Below are 20,125 nucleotides of genomic sequence, written 5' to 3' on the forward strand. Positions count from 1 at the left end.
TGGAGTATAACCTCTAACAAGGACAATGGAACTATTTTGAGGAATTCCTTTCATTTGGAATCACACCTGTGATCACTTTCTCCATAAAAAGTTTTATGATTTTTTCCCTCTTGTTCACCAAAATTTTTATCAGATGATCCATACTTTTGAAAACCAAGATGTTGGGACCAGCAATTAGAGTAATGGCTATGTCGCCAAAAAAAAGTCATTTTTGTTGATATTGTGTGTGTGTGTGTGTGTGTGTGTATAGTGTGTATACATAATCTATATCCATTTAATATGTGTGCACATATAAATACATAAAATCCCCTCATACTGTTGTGTCACTTAAGACTTGTAACACTTAAAACATCCAAAATTAGATTATACACTGCTGAAGTTCATCCATGTGCCATTTCCCAACTTTGCCTACATTTCCTCACCAACTGACGAATTCACCTTGGCCCCAGATACCTGGTTCTCTCCTTTTTATATGATGAGGGTTACAGTCAGGACTGCTCCCTTTTTTGTCTCTCTTGTCCTGCATCCACAGGTTCTCCCTTCTAACCGAAGGGAGGAACACTCCAAGCCCCTGCATCTTCTCATCTGCCCTCCCATGCAGGTGCTTTCGTCTAGAAAAATCCCTCCATAAACAAAGGGCACTTTCACTTGTTTTAAATTGCCAGAGGACATATGTACTCCCCAGAGAAAGAGCGACAGAAAAAAAGAAAGTGAGGGATAAAGTATGTCCCAATGGGTGAGGGCACACTGCAACCCCTACTTCTCACTTTATCCTCCTCACAGATTTTTGTAACAGGCATGTGTGTGCATCCTGTCTGTTTTCTGAGTTGCTCGGGCCAGGTCTAGAACTACGGTGGGCCATGTGCGATTCAGCTCTCTTAACCACCAGACTACAGGGTCAGTCCTTATTTATATTTTGTGTGTTTCTCTTTTTTTAAAGGTTTTTGTCTTAGAGTGCATGTACTTGCCTAAGAGATAAAGAGAGGCAGTAAGAGAGAAAGTGAGAAATCACACCCAGGGGTGATGGCCATGTTGCAATCCTTTCTCCTGCATTCTTCTTTTGGGAGATTGGGCATGCATGCACATCTGCCGGGTGTGATTTTCAAGCATCAGGTCCAAGACTCAAACAGCGGTAGGCATTTTGGGAGTCCAGCACCTTAACTACAACGCCATGTGCTGGCCTAGCACTTGTTTGTGTCTTTATAACAAGTTTGGTCCTATTGTCCCCAGGACTCACAGAAGTGAAAACAATCTTTAAAGTTTGAACAAAATAAGCCAAGCTAAAAAATTATAGTTGAGGAAGAGTTATAAAAATGGCACTTTGGATAAAGTTTTCCTCAAAAATGGCTGTGAAAGTCAACAGGTGTCCTGATGGTTAAGCTGCTGGACTCCCACATGACCGACTGCAGTTTAAGTCCTGGACCTGCTGGCTTAAAAGTCATGCCAGGTGCGTGTGTGTGCATACCCAAAAACCCAGGAGGAGAATGGAGAAAGGACTGCAGTGTGGCCATCTCCCTGGAGCGTAATTTTTTACTTCCCTTCTCACTGTCTTTTTCTGTCTCTCTCTGGTGAGAGCACACACCTTATGGCAAAAAAAGTTTAAAAAAGGCTATGACAGGGAACCAGCAGTTAGCGTAATGGCTATGTCGCTGGACTCCCACGTAGTCGACCGCGGTTCGTGTCCCGGACCCGGTGGCTTAAAACTCACGCCGGGTGCGTGTGCGTGTGTGCCCAAGATCCCGAGAGGAGAATGGAGGAGAAGGGATTGTGGCGTGACCATCCCCCCGGGGGGGTGATTTCTCGCTTTCTGTCTCTATGTCTCTCTCTGTCTGTCTGGCGAGCGCACGCGCCCTACAGTGAAAATCTCTCCAAAAAAAAAAAAAAAAAAGGCTATGACAGAAAAGTGGAAAGACCGAGAAACTGTTGTAGACTAAAAGATACTAATGACACATGGCAACTACTGCAAGACACTCTAGATCTCAATAGAGTTTTTTCTTTTAAGCCACTGGAAAGATCGATAAAGTGAAAAGATGAATATTGACAAAATATTACAAGATTTATGTCAATGTTAAAATTAATGATGGAGACAATTGAATATGCAAGAAACTTTTTCATTAAGAAATTTGCAATGAAATGTTTAAAGAGAAAGTACATGATGCATGAGGGATATTTTCAAATATTCAGGAACGTATATGTATTTCTTTGTGTGTGTGTGCGTGTGTGTGTGTGTGCGGTGCATGTGCAAAGAGGAAGGACAGCAGAAAGGGAGATGGGGAGAGAAAGAGAAGAGAAAGAGCAACAGAGAAAAAGGAGAAAGATCATAAATGGGACACTGTGCTATTAACAGTAGCTGCATCTAGGGCCAGAAGATGGCATAGTTACGTCACTAGACTTCCCCATGGATGACCGCAGCTCAAGTCCTGGACCTGGTGACTTGGAAATCACTCTGGGCACTTGCGTGTGCATGCCCAAGATTCCAGGGGCAGAATGAAGGAAAAGGGGTTGTAGCGTGGTAACCTTCCCTGGAGGAGATTTCTCATTTTCTCTCTCTCTCTCTCTCACTCGCTCGCTCGCTCTCTCTCCAGTGAGTGCATGTGCCCTAAGGCAAAATTCTCTAAACAAACAAAAACAGTAGCTGCATCTCGATAAAGGTATCCTGTTATTCACAATCCATGCAACTTTTCTTTCTTTTACTCTCAGGGTTTAATTTAAAACATAGTGCAATGGGGCCTGCAGGAAAGGAGGGGTTGGAGGGTGGGAACAATCAGGGGACACAGGAACACAATGACAGGCCAGGGCCTCAGCTTCTGTCCTGGAGAGGAGGGCTGCAGGCAAAAGACCAGGACTGGAGCTGCAGTGGAAGAGGGAAGGGGAGACACTGGCTGCCTTCCCCCACCCCCAGGAAGCGCATCTAATGTTCGGATCCTCTCATTTACCTGCCTCCCCTCCCATAGTTCCCTCTCTTGTTCTATCTCTGGCTCTAATGGCTCCTTCTTTCACTCCCCTCAACTTTGTTTCCCCCTGACCGAGTCTCAGATAGGATGGTGTTTGGGGCCTGGCTCCAGACAACCTTGCCTTATGAAGATGCAACCTTTGTCTTGATACCGTCCCTAGTCACATCTCACTTTTTCCCCTCTTAGAATCAAGAATCATCATTTTCCTGCCCTTCTCTCCTAGCTCCCTCTAGGAAAAAATAAAAATAAAAGGAGGGGAGAAAAGAAAGCACCAGCTCCCCAGAGAGGGGCCGCAGTGGGGAGAGTACTGGAAGGAGAGCAGGAAGGGCCAGTGAGGATGGGCTCCCACGTCCGATAGATGCTGTCCTCTACCACCACTGCCCACTGTCCAGGGGACTTTGACACAGCTGAAGGGACAAGTGCCTGTCCCACCTGACAAAGAAAAAAAGAGCAGCTGAAACAAATCCTCAAAACCCAGCAAATTTCCCTAAGAAAACATTTCTTTCCCCTTTGTTACGAGGCTCCCTGCTGGGCGGGATGTAGTAAGGAGCTGCTGAGAAAAGAGGAGAGAAGGACTGTACCAAGGGGCTTTCCTCCACTCTGCCCTCTGCCCCATCAACTTCAGACCCACCAGGGCTGGAGGGAAGGATGAGAGCTCACAGGCCTGCCCCCATCTCCCTAGAGGGAGCCCCTTAGCTGTGGGAGGGGCCACCTCTGCAGCCATGTTTGCCTCAGCCCCACAAGCTGCCCTTGCCCTTAGACAGACCTCACCTGTTGCAACTTCTCCACAAGTTTAATTACTTTCAAATATACCTTTTAAAAGGATCATTGCCTGTGTGCCCTGAGTTTTAGCTAGCCTTTGAGATTTGGGGCTTTCATTCACATGGCCACCAAAACCACACCCAGCCCCCAGAACTGTAATGCCAGCGTTAAACAGTTTCAAGCAGGATGGTGACACAGTGGTAAAATGCATCCCTCTGTGTGCCGGACCCACGTGGGAAGGTAGGCTGTTTGAGTCTAGAGGCCTGAGTACCTTGGGCTATGTGCTGCCATGTATCAGACCCATTGCAGCTGGAGGGTAGGTTGTGATGTCAACACCCTCTTGAATAAATAAACAAGCTTAAAAGAAATAAAAGAAAAAAAAAAAAGAAAAAAAAAAAGAAAAGAGTTCTCTCAGATTCTGTCCCAGGCAAGCACCTGGAATCGTTCTGTATTTGAAGCATCATGGCATTTTCACAGGGTTTTACAAAATAATGTAAAAGGGCGCCACCCAAAGATTTTTTTTGTTGTCTTTTAATTACACATAATCTATGACAAATAAAAACAAACATCCAAAGATTCAAAAAGCCATATCCATACTAGGTAACTCCAATTTCTCTTTTTGGTGCCACCACGTCACTGTCACCGTCTTTTCTGGTGTGAACTGGTTTGCAGGTGCTTCCTCTGCTTTACTTTCAGTTCCCTCCCCTCCTCCAGATTCCCAGCTCCCAAATATGTGCTGGCTCTTTGTCCCCTCTAGTTCTTGTCACCCTCAAGCACTTACTCTTGTTAAATACTTTACCTTTTGAACAGTTTTTCAGAATCCTAGCTCACATGCAGTGCAATTTACCCACTTTTAGTGCAGTCCCAGAGTTGTGCGTTCATCACCACAGTCAGCCTGAAAACGTTTAATGACTTCAAAAAGAGAAACCCCATCGTCTTTAACTATCTTTCACCACCCACCCCACCCTACCCGCAGCACGAAGCAGCCCCAGATCTTTCTGTCTGTATAGATTTCCCTCTTGTGGACATTTCATAAGAACAAAATCATGTAATATGTGGTTGTTTGCAACTGACTTCTTTTTTTCTGTGTGTGTGAGGTTTTTGCTATAGGGTGCGTGCTCTCGCCAGACAGACAGAGAGAGGCAGAGAAATAGAAAGCGAGAAATCACCCCCCAAGAAGGATGTCCACATTGCAATATCATCTCCTCCATTCTCCTCTCGGGATCTTGGGCACGCACGCACACGTGCCCGGCGTGAGTTCAAACCACTGGATCCGGGACTCAAACCGCGGTTGACTACATGGGAATCTAGCAGCATAGCTATTACGCCAGCTGCTGGTTCCTGCAACTGACTTCTTGGACATAGCATAATGTTCTTAAGGCTCTTGTGGCATTTATGCATACTTTACTCCTGTTGTGACACTCCACATTTGGGTTGTTTCCACCTTTTGCTCTTTTTTAATTCTTTGCTAGATTTTTTGCTATAGACCATGTGCACTTGCTGGAGAGAGAGAGAGAGACACACACAGACAGACAGACAGACAGAAAATGATAAATAACCCTGCAGGGGAGATGGGCATGCCACAATCCCTTCTCCTCTCAGTATCCTGGGCATGTACACACATGCGCCAGACATGAGTTTTAAGCCACTGGGTCCAGGACTCAAACCATGTTTGACTACGTGGGAGTCCAGCTACATAACCAACTGCTGATACCCCCCACCATTTGCTCTTATGACAAAGCTGCTGTTGAGTATTGGTGTGGGAGTTTCTATGTGGACATATATTTCTACTCCCCTGTGGAGATACGAAGTGGCTTGCTGGGTCACATGGCCGCTCTCAGTTTACCATTTCGAGGAACTCCCAGGTTGTTTTACAAATAGCTACACCATTTATTTTCCCACCAGCAGTCTAGGAGGCTTCCCATTTCTCCACATTCTCTCACTTTTTATCTGACTTATTAATTCTGGCCATCCTAGAAGATGTGCAATGCTATCACAGGGGGGTTTTATTTTCATTTTCCTGACTATAAATGAGGTCAAGGATCTTTTCATGTTCTTTACTTTAACTGACATATTGGGAAGGTGAGGAGGTCAAGTGTACTTGACCTACAATATTTAGCTAGAAACATAATAGCTGATTTTAAAAGTCTAACAGAAAAAAAAGTACTTTGTTTTCTGCTAAATATTTGAAAATGTTTATACACCAAGCTCAAGTTTTATCAGTATACAGTTTTCCACGTTAAACTGTGTGATCAAGAGACTGCGATGTTGGGTACTGAATCTTTTCTGTGACATTCTTTCATGTGTGGAGCAGGGGGAGAGATTTACTTTGACTCCTCAAGGTTTACCAAAACCAGAGCAAAATTGATTGCAAAACCCTATAGAGAGTTATATTTTTCAGTCACTGATGCTGTGTACAGTGTTGGGGGTCAGCATGTTCCTTGTGTGGTAAACAGCAAAGGGAGTGAAAGCACTGACCCAGGCGTGCAGCATATCTTGTAAAAGAAGGAATGCAAGGTGTTTAAATGGACTTTGTGGGGCACCAGCAGTTAGCGTAATGGCTATGTCGCTGGACTCCCATGTAGTTGACTGCGGTTCGAGTCCAGGACCTGGTGGCTTAAAACTCACGCCGGGCACGTGTGCGTGCGTGCCCAAGATCCCGAGAAGAGAATGGAGGAGAAGGGATTGCGGTGTGGCCATCTCCCCGGGGAGTGATTTCTCGCTTTCTGTCTCTCTTTCTCTCTCAGTCTGTCTGGTGAGGGCATGCGCCCTATAGCAAAAACCTCTCCAAAATAAATAAATAAATACATAAATAAAAATAAATGGACTTTGGCACTTTAATCTCTGTAGAAGCAGTGGGGCATCACACATGCCATGATAACTGTAGAAGTGGGGGTTTGGGCACATGGGGAGTTATATCTTTTGAGAGGTAGTTTTTTTTGTTTGTTTGTTTGTTTTTCTTTTATTTTGGAGAGGTTTTTGCTATAGGGCACGTGCGCTCCCAGAAAAACAGAAACAGACAGAGAGATAGAAAGCGGGAAATCACCCCCAAGGGGGAATGGCCATGCCGCAGTCCCTTCTCTTCCATTCTCCTCTCAGAATCTTGGGCACGCATGCACACGCACCCGGCATGAGTTTAAGCTGCCAGGTCTGGGACTTGAACCATGGTTGACTACATGGGAATCCAGCGACACAGCCATTACGCTAGCTGCTGGTCTCTGTTTATTATTTTTTATAATAAAAAAATTCTAGGGTCAGCAGATGGTATGGTTGTTAAGATGCTGAATCCCAGACGGTTCAAGTTCTGGTCCCAGCAGCCTAAAAACACACTGACATGTGTGTATGCAAAAAATCCTGAGAGAATGGAGAAGGGATTACAGTGTGGCTATTCCCCATCGTGGGTGATTTATCATTTTCCTACTCTTTTTGTCTCTCTACTGCAAGAACAAGTGCTCTCTGGCAAAAAATCTAAAACAAATTCTAAAACTAAGTGATTGGGTGCCTTATGATGAGAGAGAGAGAGGGTCATAAGGATTGTCTGGATCAGTTCATGGAAACTACTGTTTAGTATTCTATAAATAAAGACACTTACTGAAATGCAATTATTTTAGTCTGGGTGCTTTGAATGAAAAGATAAAGGAGGGATGAATACAGTATTTTGAAGGTTATTAGATAAAAGTTTCCTCCAGATGTCTTCTAGTTCCTGTCAGTATTGAGTCTACCACATCTCTGAGCAAGTGGAGATGGTCTAAGTTTGAGGAAAGTGAAGATGTTTGAAATAGATTTAAGAACATGGAAGAGAGTGGACTAAGCAAGTGGTGTAAAGATGGTTCAATATTTGCAAATCCAGGGACCAGCAGTTAGCGTAATGTCTATGTCACTGAACTCCCATGTAGCAGATCGCGGTTCGAGTCCTGGACCTGGTGGCTTAAATTCACGCCGGGCACGTGTGCGAGTGTGCTGAAGATCCTGAGAGGAGAATGGAGGAGAAGTGATTGCGGCGTGACCATCGCCCCAGGGGTTGATTTCTCGCTTTCTATCTCTCTGTCTGTCTCTGTCTTTCTGGTGAGCGCAGGCACCCTATAGCAAAATAAGAAAAAAAAAAAAAGACAAACAAAAAACCTCTCTAAAAAAATGATATATTTGCAAATCCATAAATATGATCCCACCATATCATCTCTAAGCTCCATTGGTTTTGCTCACTGCTAGTTAACATGTAGAAATTGTTCATGAGTGAAGAGTATTCAGGTAGTCCTGGATATGAGCATGAATTTATGTTGGTGCCACAAATCAAATAGTGATTGCTCACTCATAAGGTATTTCTAGAAAGGCAGAGATTCCTAGGAGTTGCCAGGTATAAGGAATAAAGGAAACTGGAAGAGGTTCATTTGATGTGCAAACTCTTAAATGTTGTTTACCTTATAAACCATGAAGTCTACCACCAAAAGTTTAGTGGATACATTAGTAAGGGGAAAAACTAATGAAAAAGAGTTGAATAATTAATAGATTAACAGCATATACAGAAAGCAGGGAAGGTAAGGCCAAAGGGTAGAATGTGAGGCTGATTTCTCCAGATGTCCCAGGTGTTCCTGGTGATAAGTTCTGTAATGTAGAAGTAAGTGACCTAGAGTGAAGGGGAAGGACCCTATGATAGGACACAAGAGGAGTTCAGAGGGGACAGAGGAAATGGGAGACCATGTCACTGGCTAGTACCCACATGAATGTTGGGGTCCTCTGATTCCCACCCTGTGACTTTCCTGGGAATTTCACACAGTCTGTATTCATTCTTCAACCCTAACCTTCCGACTCTTCAGGTCAACGGTATAATGTAGGACAAGAGTTTGGAGTGTGGCAGAGGGGGCTCTATGGACATCTGTCTAGCTTTTGTTTTTATTTTGACATCCAGCTCAAAGTTTATCCAGAAATATTTCTGAAAAAAAAAAAATCTCATGGGTCCTCTAGGAAACTCACCTACTAGTTGAGTCCTGGACTGTGAAAGTGGAGTTGCCTTCCCTCCAGAACTGTAATTAAAGTTGATATGTGTGCTGTCTTGGCCAAAAAGAGCATTTTATGGAGGTCCACTGTGAGATTCCAGTGCATTGTTCAAAACTAACCTGTGGGTCAGTAGCTGCAGATGTTTACACTGGGGAAGCTGTGTCATGGTTCTCCTAAGCCCATGAAGTTCACAGTTTTCACGTCCTTCCTAATAGGAGACATGAACTCCCTATGGACAAGATTCTGCATGTGGTCATTAAGCACGGTTGAAGGCAGGCACCGTGATCGTCTTTCCCAGAGTGAGGGCTGCCGTGCCTGACAACAGCCCTGTTGCCATTGTTTTAGGACTCAAGGAACAGCCACATGGACACCTCTGTCTCAGTCAGCTATACAATTCCCTGAGCTTTGGGGAAGGGATGCCTGGATCTGACTGGGAAAATGGGGAGCAGGATAGGATTATAGTGGGGTGGAGTATTAACCTTTGTTCTACCAGTAATGCCATTTTTCCCCACTCCATCTTTTTCCTATGTTCCTATTATAAGGCAGCTTTTCTGTGCCTTCAGCTTTATTTTGCCTTGGGAGGTAGGTGCCTGCCTGACCACATTCCAAACACTGATAACCTAGTGATCCTTTAACTCTTAAAAAAAGTGTCATTCCATGCAGCTTGAAGATATACCTGAGGAGAGGAACCACTTTTGCTAGATGACTTTTCAGTAGGGAAAACTCAGCAGTGACGTCAAAACATGCTACCACACCAGGCTGGTATCACTGCTGAAATAACCTCAGCATTTCAGCTAAGGCTCGCCACCTGTGTGATTCTCTGCTCATGGATGTAACTGTCTTTGACCTCTCTTCAAATAAGGAAGACCTCTCTACTGTAGTGCTGCAGATGTTATGAATTTATCAATGAGAAAATTCAGGCTGTCATACTGTGTTATTAAGGTTAAGCTAACAGTTGGGAAGATGATCTCATCCCCTCAAATTTCATCAGGGAGGGAAGGAGCTTTTTGAGGCACATGATTTTGCAGCAAGATCTCCTGGAGACTGGCCCTCTTCTAGAAGCCGAAAGAGGCAAATAGTAAGAGCCTAATAAATCACTTCCTTTCCTTTAGTCCAAGCCCAGGTTTACTCAGACCTGGTGCCCCCAGCGAAGAACACACACATACACACACATACACACACACACACACACACACACACACACACACAAATTACTGCTCTTATTGGCGATATTATTGAGGTAATCTATATCTTCAACAACAAATGCACTATTTGTGGAGAAGGGTTCAATATTTTTAATAAGGAGTGAGAATATTCAAACAGTAGTGTGTAAGAATTTTACTTTTTAAATGTGAAGAAGGAATCTCTCGAAATGTATAGGAAATCCATCAGCAAGGAGCCTTCAGGAATGGAAAGGGCGGCTGAAGGCACCTGGCTGACTTGATGCCTTCTTGGATGGGCACATGCTTCTTCGATGGGATGTGGTCTCCCTGTGCGAAATGGATAGGAAGCGCCTGTGACACTGTACCTGGTCCTTTAGTGCCACGATTCTCTGCGGCTGTCTGTTTTGCTCTCGGACCCGAGTAGTTTCATTTGGATTACTCAGGACAGATGAGGCAGCTCCCTGGCTACAGGACTTAGTACCTGTGACTTTATAGGAAGGAGCCCTGTAGTCAGAGTGGCAACTCTGAGTGGGCTTTTCCCGGATGTGCAGTTCTGCACTGTGCTGAGTTTGATCAATTTTCACAGGAGAGGAGAGGGCCTCTCCGGGACAGGTGCTTTGAATTTTGTATCTGCAGCCTTGTTTCTTCTCAAAGAACTTGCTAGTTTCTGCTGTGTATTTCTGAGCTTTGGTGGTTCCTGACAAGGCAACTGCCCTTTTCACCAGGCCTTTGCTGTGTGGTGATGAGAGGGAGCTGCCCTTTTCCTGGGAACTTTCTTGCCCCTTGTCCTTCATGTTTGTACAAAGCCATTGGAAAAAGTGCTTCATTTGCTTTCTAAAAAGGCTTTCAATAGGAGGCTGCCTTTTCTTTGTTGGGGATGGCAAAGATTTATTCGCTTGTGTCTCTGGAAACACCTTGCCTTGAGGAAGATGACTTGTCCTTCTAAGTCCCGATGGATCCAAGATTGCACCCCCTCCACCCAGCTCTCCTTTGGGTACCAGAGGGCTCACTCTCCTCCCATCTCGTTTAGGTTTCTTAATGCGGGTGTTCAAGAAGTCACGATTAGGGGCCCGGGTCTCCTGTGGCTGGTCCAGAAAGACCCTTGTATCATCCAAGGGGACAGGAAGCATCGGGGAAGGTGCCACGTCCCTGCTGGAAACATCCTGAGCAGGATTCAGAGCAGCCTTGTCAGGCAGGCTATCAACAGCAAAGGACATGTCCACTGAGCAGGCATGAGCCTGGCTCTGCTCCCTGATCTCTAAGTTAAATTTTAGCTCCGCCAACAGATGATTTTTAAAGTCTGATGACTTCGGATCTTGGAGATCTGACATTCCTTGAAGGGAGCTTTCAGTAGTCTGGGTATTTTCTACTTTACTTAAGTTCCTCTCCATCATCGGGAAACCTTCTGATCCACAGGTTGTCAATATGTCATTACATAGTGATTGACGACCACACAGCTCTTTTGCCTTGAATATCTCCCTAGACATGTTGGATAGCAAAAAGTGTTCTAGATTCTTTAACCTTTTGTCATGAGAATTTTCTTCTGTATCAGTGGAATGCTCTCTGTTATCCTTGAGCTCAAGTTCAGTCTCAGCTTGCCTTGTGGGCAGCTCTGGGCTGTGACAATTTGCTAAGACTTTTACTTTCTGACTATCTTTGTTCATGATGCTGTTTGTGCCAGGCAGAAAAGGCTGTCTGCCCTCCTGAACACCCTGAATGTTCTCTACATCCTTATGGCTGCTCTCAGAGGCTGGTTGTTGGAGTGTCCCCTGTCCTCCCTTTTCTGCAGTTGAGGTAGAATGGAGAATGTCATCAAGAATGGGGACATCATTTATTCTTCCTACCTTGTCTCTATAAGGAACATTAGCACTTTCTCTCTGGTGCTTAGAGACACTAGATTTGTAATCCACCCCGGAAATGAGCTTATCTGGGGAGGAAAAGTTAGCATAAAAATGGAGGTTAAAGAGATCCTCCTTTTCATTAAAGATTTGAATAGATTTAATGACTTTGGGGGGAAGGCCATGCATCATGTTCATATGAAACTGTTTAATATGACCTTCTAATAGATCTTGTTTGCTGGTAGAAATGAAGGAAATCGGTTCAGAGGTATTCAGGCTTTGGTCCCCACCCAAAGATGGTGCCAAATCTCTGTGGGTCATTTGACTGTGGGATTTCTCAAAAAGAAACAATGTGTGCTTGATAAAATGCCATGAACTAGTCACAATGCTGGGCATTTGACCCTCACGGATTTCCTCAGATTTCTTGCTCAGATGTACTTCCAAGGCTTTTGCAATTTCTTTCCAATTTTGGCTCACTTTTGAGGTTCTTGAATTATTTTCTGAAAGACTCACCATGGGAATCTCTAGGTCTTTCTTAGAGTTGGATACTAGATTATTATCTGAAAATGTCTTTGATTCACTTGAGAGAGAATCATTTGCACCTTTCTCTGGACTCTGTTCCTGATCCTTCCCCACAGGCTTCCCTAGCAGAAGCATTTCTGAGCTCTTCCCATGAGAGCTGCCAGGGCAGCTCAATCCCCAAGCATCTATCTCTCTACTGCTCTGACTCTTAAACAAAGAGATACAGGAGAGTCCATAACTGCTCTTTGACTCATATGTCTCGGTAGTTTCTTTCTGAAGATTCATCTGTGACAGAGACTCTTGTACCCTGAGGGGCAGGCTTCCCTGGTGTTGGAGGAACCTTTTCTGAAAGTGGGCCCCTAGTTTCTGCTGAATGTCACTGATCAGGGGGAAATCTTTAGGAAGGATGGAACTTCGAACCTGGACCTTGGAGGACTGGCTGACTGACACAAGGCTGGGAGCTGAAGGACAGAAGTCTTTCTGAGAACTTTGGACCACAGAGGGTAAACCCCACACACTTTCCTGTTCTTTCTTCAACACGTTCCATTCCAGGTGGTCAATTTCAGAAGGCAAAAGAGACTGTACAACATACTGGGGCCTAATAAAACGTGCTCCACAGATCATAATCTGGGATTGAGAAGAAGGGGGCAGGATTTGATCTAGGCATTGAAAGTGGTCCTTCGACTGAACCTGAATGACACGTTTAGACTCAAATTGTGGCAGAGTTTGGGACATGGGGTGAGGTAAGATCTCAGCCATGGGCTGAGGTTGGTGATGAGGAATGATTGGCGCTTCTTCGGTTATGGAAGCCTTGGAGATTCCGTTGAGCACAAAGGTTGAGGAGCTGTCACCTGAGACAGGGACAGTAGGGTGTTTAGATTCCCTGTGCAGAGATGAGGTAGACTTTTTCTGTAAGGGATCCTCATCAGTCTTAAGATATGGGGACTGCTCAGGCACAGGCAGATGCTCTGGTTCGCCTTCACTGCTTAAAGGAGGGGAGGATGCTGAGTCCTGCTGAGCAGCAATGGACTCTGACATTTTCCCTGAAGGACTTACTTGGAAGTCTGGGCTAAGTCGTTTTGAGAAAGAGCCTGTTGTCTTCTCCTTCCCTTTCTGTATCAGGGCATTGCCTTTCTGTTGACTTTGTCTCCCTTCAGGGCTCAGAAAGGAAAGATTACGTGACTCTGCCATGTTGGCTGTAGTGGCCTTCTCAAAAGCGGCCTCAGAAGAATGGTGGGTAAGAAGCTCCTGCTTGAGTTCACTTTGTGCCAAGTTGGAGGAAAGTGAGCCTTTGGCAGGAGGTAAGGGCACTTGTGAAATTGTGACCCTTGACTGGTCAAGATCCCTTACTGCTGGGACAGAAGTGGGCAACCCTGCAGGGCCATCCACCTGAGAAAAAGTGACTCCTGGCTGGAGACCAGAATCGTCTTCTCTCTGAGTGTGATGTGGAGTGATTCTAGAGAAAGGGGATGGTGAGGATGGGAAACTGTCTGCTGGGAATTTGGCATCTAAGCGTGGCACAGGCTCTGGTGGTTCAGCCTCACTCAGTGGTGAGGGTGAAAGTGAATCAGGGGAGGGTGTGGTCAGACTAGGTGGCAGGTTGGAGGCTGGAGCTGGAGAAGGCTCAGACAGAGGGCCTGTAGTTAGATCTGCTGGAGGGCTTGATGATAGTGTGGAAGGCAGAAAGATGGATGACTCAGTCATAGACGTTGTGGAAACCAGTAGGGACACAGAGGGAGCAGCCTCCTCCATGGACACCTGGTCCAGCAGGCGATTGACCTCAGCCGTCGATCTGTTACACACCTCACAGAGGGGGTCTGGGCACAACAGCTGACGAAAGCGGATGGAATCATGATGCGGGCCCAGGGGGCTGCAGGAGACAGGAAATACAGAGCTGCAGCCGGGACCAGAGTGGGCAAAGCAGGGCCTGCTGGACTATGGGGTGGGCCACCTGAGCCTGATACCCTTTCACAGGGCCCCACACCATGACTTCACAATACACTCCCTGGCCCCTCCCCCCTGCCTTCATGCACAGTCCCATTCCTGTGGCTTTCCCCTCCCATGACAGCTGCAGACTGCTTTGGATCCCAGAAGTGCCTAGTAAATGCTAAAAAGGTGACCAGGAAGGAAGGGGATAGATTAATCACCTTTTCAGAATGGAAATCAGCTTCCTTTCCCCTTCTGCCTTTCTCCATCCAATTCTTCGACCTGGGAAATCAGGACAGTGGGTTATAAGAAATAAAAGTAGAAGTGTTTTGATCAGACAGGAGTCCCTTTGGAAAGAAGGAATGAAGGCAGGCAGGCAGGCAGGCGGGCAGGAATGAAACTTTAAAAGTCCTATGAATAAGTAGTTAGGGTCAAGTGATCAATGATAATATTGTCAAGGTTCACGTGTATCTGGTTTTTTTTCTAAAATCCTTTGGATACATGTTCTCATATGATATTCTATGTTACTCCTCAAACCACGGAGTTCAGTGGTTAGCTCAAAGATGAGTTTGAGCACTCATGAACTCAGAATACTTACATCAATCAGGAGGCAGAAATTTCGATACCAAACCCACCACTGGTCCTCTCCTCTCACATGGTGACCTATTGGCAGCCCAGGTCCAACGTGACTCCATGGCCAGACCAGGGACTCAGAGAAGTGTCTCAGATCTGACTGCCTTCCCATGAGTCTGTCTCATGGGCTATGTTTCTCAGAGGGATCATTTCTAGCAACTGACATCCTCAGAGGCCATGCACCTGGGACCTCATGGAAGGACAGGAAGGGTCACCTGGAGGATCTCAGGTCAAATAGAAAGAAACTTACCTCGAGACGTTTCACCTTTCCTTCTCCTCTTCACTCTGCCCTGACTCTGAGATGAAAGGGAAAAAAAAGTGAGGGACCAGGACTTACTCATTCACATCACTCCTCTCTCTAAAAGATCAGTTATTCATTATCTAAGAATAATATGGCTCTTCATGATAATTAATAATAAATCTTTCCTTTTATTAATTTTGAAAGGTCATATTTTTTTCTATTATTCTTTCTTTAGAAACTGAAGAAAATGTTTTATCTTAGAAATATACACTTGACATTATCATTTGGAAGTCCTCTGCTCAAGAGGACATAGAACCCGAAGCCAGTGGTCACCTCTGTTCTCCCTCAGAAGACCCTGTTTTCTGGGACAGAGGACAGGGCCCACCCTCTGCTCAGGGTCTTTCAATGCTCAGCATTGCTCTACTGATCAGCCCAACATGAAAGAAATCTTAGTCGACTAAGTGATGCCTGACATGGAATGTGACTCATGATCAAGACTGTTCCCTTCTGAGAATCCAACCCCTCCACTTAAGGCAACCCAGGACCTCAAGATCACTGTGATTGGGATTTTGTCCTGAACTCCTTGACCACACCAGATAGTCTCTGCACTTCAGATGGGAAACTTAGTCCTCACTTAGTCCCTAGTTCTGCCCAGGCTTCTCCTCAGAAATATATTCCCTCTTCTTCCCAGATTTCAATCTCAGGAGAACCTCCTGATCCAACCAAACTCATTTTAAAATGTAAAAATAGGCATGAGAAACAAAAACAACTACAGCATGTAATCTCTCGGTGGTTCATCCATTATGTCTTACCTTTTGGGTATGTTGACTTCTTCCAAGGGTTGATAGAAGTGATGCCAACACCAGATAGCACACATACAAAAGGAGCAACCCCAACACACTCAGAAAAGTGAGTTTGGGGTCAACAGCTAAGAACACTGAGCCCAAGCTCAGGCCTGGCTCAGTATAGCTCTTCAGATATGAGAGAATATTCTCCATTGTCTGAATCACAGGGATGCCTAAGGCAACCCAGCTCTGAGTTCAGGGTTTGACTACAGTTCCAGGCCTGCATCACAGAGCATGGAAGAGTCACAAAGGGTTTCTGAAGCTGAGGATGAGGACAACAGGGAAGGGTGTGTCCACAGCCCCTCCCCCATCCACCAGCCTAGCAGGCCCCTCCCCCTTGCTGTATCCCTTTTCCCAACTCCACCCTTTCTTCATATCATATGTTGACCTTTTCTTACTAACATCTTCTGTTTGTTCCAGTTGCATCCCAGATGTTACATGAGTCACCCTTTACTATTTGAGCATCATGACTTGAGCCCCACCAATTCCACTGTCTTGAAAGTCTGAAAAATTGCCTGGGATTTGCACTAGTACCCAGACGTTGACACTCTCAGGATCACATATGTCCCCAAATTGATTTTATGTACAAAATTTTTTCACCTTACAATATCCCCCTTATAAAACTTCATTTCCTTTCACTTACTCAGTTTTGTCAATGTTAAATTACATGGGTTTTTTGTTTTTGCTATAATCAGTCTTTACTGTCTTCAGAAGGTCAAGTGAAATAATTAAAACTAATCATTATTTAACCTTCACAGAACCAAAATGAAAATGAAATAATTATGTAGAATTGAAATTTCAAGCTTTCTTGAGGGTGATTTTATAGTAGTAATTCTCTTTTCTTTTTTAGGAGGATTTTTGCTGCCGGGTGCATGCACTCTACAGAGAGACAGAGAGACAGAATGGACTTTCTCTTCCCTTTTCTCGGGATTTTAGGCACACATGCCCACGAGCCCTGGGTGAGTTTAAAGTCATTAGGTCCAGGACTCTAACCACGGTTGACTACATGGGATCCCAGCGACATAGTCATTATGCCTGAAGTTACTGAAACTTAATCTGTTGAAAGACTTTTGGGACCTTCATCTGGCATAGTATTTAAGGCGGTTGGATCCCAGATGACCTACTGCATTGCTTTAGTCATGGATGAAATCTTTAAAAACACACCGAGTACATGTATGCATTTCCAAATCCCAGACAAGAGAGACAGATGGAGGAGAATTTATTGTAGTGTGACCATTCCCCATGGGTGTCGCTTTCTCACTTTACTTCTCTTTATTTTTCTCTTCTTCTCTCCACAGAGTGTACACATTCTCCAGCCAAATTTAAAAAGAAAAAAGAAAAGATGGAAAGAAACTAAGAAAGAAAGAAAAACAAGAGAAAGTCTCTATATTCACACACCTCCTTTGACAAATCAAGTCAGTATTTTCAAATTCAAGAATCACATTTTCTTTTTTTTCAATCTATCATTCATTATTTTGACCCTAATTCTTCTAACTCTACCATAAATACTTACTGTCTAAGCTTCTGCATCAAGTTTGTAACAGGTACATGACTCCCCCAAACCAGGGAAAGGTTAATGTGTGCCGAGGGATTGGTACCCCCACCCTTGGTGGCTCAGGTGACTGAGAAGTGTCAAAGCATCAGGACAGAATTGATCAGAGTACCTTTCCATTGAGTTATTGAACCTGTCTACTGTTTTCTATTGTCAGAAGAGATTCAAGAATACAAAGAATTAGCCAGTCCCTGGGGAATAGCACATATAGATACCACCAGCATAGAAGGGGAAAGATAGGAGAAAACATTTTTTAATGTTTCTTTATTGAATTCATGATCAAAAGAAACAGAGTCAGAGACAGAGAGATAACACCCCCAGCAAGATCTCTATGCTGAGATTTACCTTCAGCCTCAGGCAACCCAAGGGTACCCCTGTACAAACCATACTCAGGGAGTTTTCAGATACTAACATGGAATCCTTCCATGTTAATGAAAGATGCTCTGCAGAGCATCATATTTTACTGCATCACCATCTGCTCTCCTCCCATTAAATTTTTATAAATAAGCATCAGACATTCCTTACAGAAAGGGATCATGTGTTTTCATTTAGGAGAATAAGTATTTAAAATGCAAGTTAAATAAGTTAAAATGCAAATTACTAGGCTGGCCCCATAGTCTAGTGGTTAAGGGAGTCAGATCCCTCATGGCAGGCCATGGTTTAATATCTCGGCCCCGACTGCTTGAAAACATGTTACATGTGTCTATGCTTGTGCCCCAAACCTGACAGGATAGAGAAATGGAGGTGAAGGGATTGTGGTATGACCATATCTCCTTGGGGGATACTTTCTCCCTCTCTTACTTTCTGTTTCTCTTACTTTTCTCATGAGTAAATGTACCCTCTCACAATGAAAAAACAAAGGAAGGAAAGGAGGGAGGTAGGGAAGGAGAGGGTAAGGGAGAAAAGAGAAAGGAAGGAGGAAAGGAATGGAAGGAGGAAAGAAAATAGAAATTACCATTTAAGAATTTTTGAATACTAACACTGAATATGTTTACCATTTTTCTTTTAATTCTGTCCCCTGAGGTCAGTGATCGTAATCCTGATTGTTGGATCTATCTCCAGCAAATCACTTTGGTAGAAAAACGAAGAATAATTAAATTTGATTTGACTGTTTATACAATTAAAACGTTCAAAGAAAAGGTGCAACTGAGATTTAAAAAAAAAGTCCTCATTTTTTTTTTTTTTGGAGAGATTTTCACTGTAGGGGGCGTGCGCTCGCCAGACAGACAGAGAGAGACATAGAGACAGAAAGCGAGAAATCACCCCCCAGGGAGGAAGGTCACGCCGCAATCCCTTCTCCTCCATTCTCCTCTCAGGATCTTGAGCACGCACGCACACGCGCCCAGCGTGAGTTTTAAGCCTCCGGGTCCTGGACACGAACCGCGGTCGACTACGTGGGAGTCCAGCGACATAGCCATTATGCTAACTGCTGGTTCCCAAGTCCTCATTATTTTATGCAAATTTGTTGATTTGACTCTTACCTGTGCTCTACAGTCAGAACATCGAAAAGTAGATTGAACTTGTGTGTATGTGTAAATTCAGTACAATCCTGCTTATGGTTCATTTTATTTGTCAAGGTAACTGGGTCACAGGATGCCTAGCTACCTGGCTAAAACATCATGTCTGGGTGTGCCTGTGAGAGTGTTTCTGAAGGAGATTACCACTGGAACATGTTTCTTTCTGTACTTTCAGAACTCCTGGTTCTCAGGCCTCCAGAGTGAGACGAGAACCTCCATCATAGACTCTCTACCTCTTAGACCTTCAAACTACACCACCCAGTTTCTTGGGATTACAATTTGCAGACAGCCGGTTCTGGGACTTCTTAGGCTCCATCATTGTGTAAGCCAATGCCTTGTAATACATCTCTCTCCCTCTCTAGGGCACATGCATATGTATATATAGATATTGATATAGATTTCAATTTACTGTTTATTTTATTATATATATATATATATATAAATAATCATACACACACAAATATATAAATATATATTTTATGTATATAAAATCTCCTTCTGATTTTGTTTCTCTGGGCAACCCTGAGGAATATATGAATGCCCATAAAGATTTTGGTCAAATCCAATTAAAATTACAAGATCATTTTAGAGTATCTAACTAGGTTTTTAGGAAGATAAGAACAATCTGAAATCAGTTCTTAGGAAGAGAAGAATCAGTTTACCAAATCAGATAAGAATCAGTTTACCAAAGAAAATTGAAAATAAAATAGGTGTCTTGAGATGAGGCTAGCCACACTAAATCTAAATATTAAAATGTTTTATAAAGCTATGAAAATTAAAACAAGGTACTAGTGAAGGAAGAAAAATATATATATATATGACATAGAATAGATAGCTCTGAAGTTAATTTAGTTCCACATTAAGAATTTCCCTGTGACATCTCTAGAGAGAAAGAACAATTCATTAACTTGTATAAGAATAAGGAGATAGAAATTTAAGGGAAATAAAATTCATTTAATATTATCTTTCATGGTACATAGAAAAAAATAATTCCAGATCTATTAATAGGTTCAAATTTTTTAAGTACCCTTTTTAGATATCTACTCAAACATGATAATCGAAAGATCTGTGAACTTTAAAATATTTTAAAGGATGACTTCCTAAGCTAAAAGTCCTTTAAAGAAGTCATAAAATGAAAAACGTAATGGTCAGATTACAAAAAATGAAAACAATTATA

The 20,125-nt window shown here is 43.7% G+C and overlaps 1 protein-coding gene across 1 annotated transcript; it reads right to left on the minus strand.

The window, feature by feature from the left end:
* Nucleotides 1-9,990: 9,990 nt before the first annotated feature.
* On the minus strand, nucleotides 9,991-16,071 carry LOC102495321 (spermatogenesis-associated protein 31D4). The gene is made up of 4 exons (XM_006154329.2): nucleotides 15,847-16,071; nucleotides 15,044-15,089; nucleotides 14,382-14,442; nucleotides 9,991-14,104 (listed from the first exon to the last, which is right to left on the minus strand). The coding sequence occupies exons 1-4, from the start codon at nucleotides 16,030-16,032 to the stop codon at nucleotides 10,114-10,116; spliced, it is 4,284 nt and encodes a 1,427-aa protein (XP_006154391.1). The 5' UTR covers nucleotides 16,033-16,071; the 3' UTR covers nucleotides 9,991-10,113.
* Between the last annotated feature and the right edge of the window lie 4,054 nt (nucleotides 16,072-20,125).

Source organism: Tupaia chinensis, unplaced genomic scaffold, assembly GCF_000334495.1.
Source record: "Tupaia chinensis unplaced genomic scaffold, TupChi_1.0 Scaffold000404_1, whole genome shotgun sequence".
In the NCBI taxonomy this organism is placed as follows: Eukaryota; Metazoa; Chordata; class Mammalia; order Scandentia; family Tupaiidae; genus Tupaia; species Tupaia belangeri.

Coding starts and splice junctions, on each gene's coding strand:
- LOC102495321 (XM_006154329.2), bottom strand. CDS start 16,032: ATGGAGAATATTCTCTCATATCTGAAGAGCTATACTGAGCCAGGCCTG. Junction 14,443..15,043: donor GAAAGGTGAAACGTCTCGAG/GTAAGTTTCTTT, acceptor CTGATTTCCCAG/GTCGAAGAATTGGATGGAGA. Junction 14,105..14,381: donor CTGATTTCCATTCTGAAAAG/GTGATTAATCTA, acceptor TGTCTCCTGCAG/CCCCCTGGGCCCGCATCATG.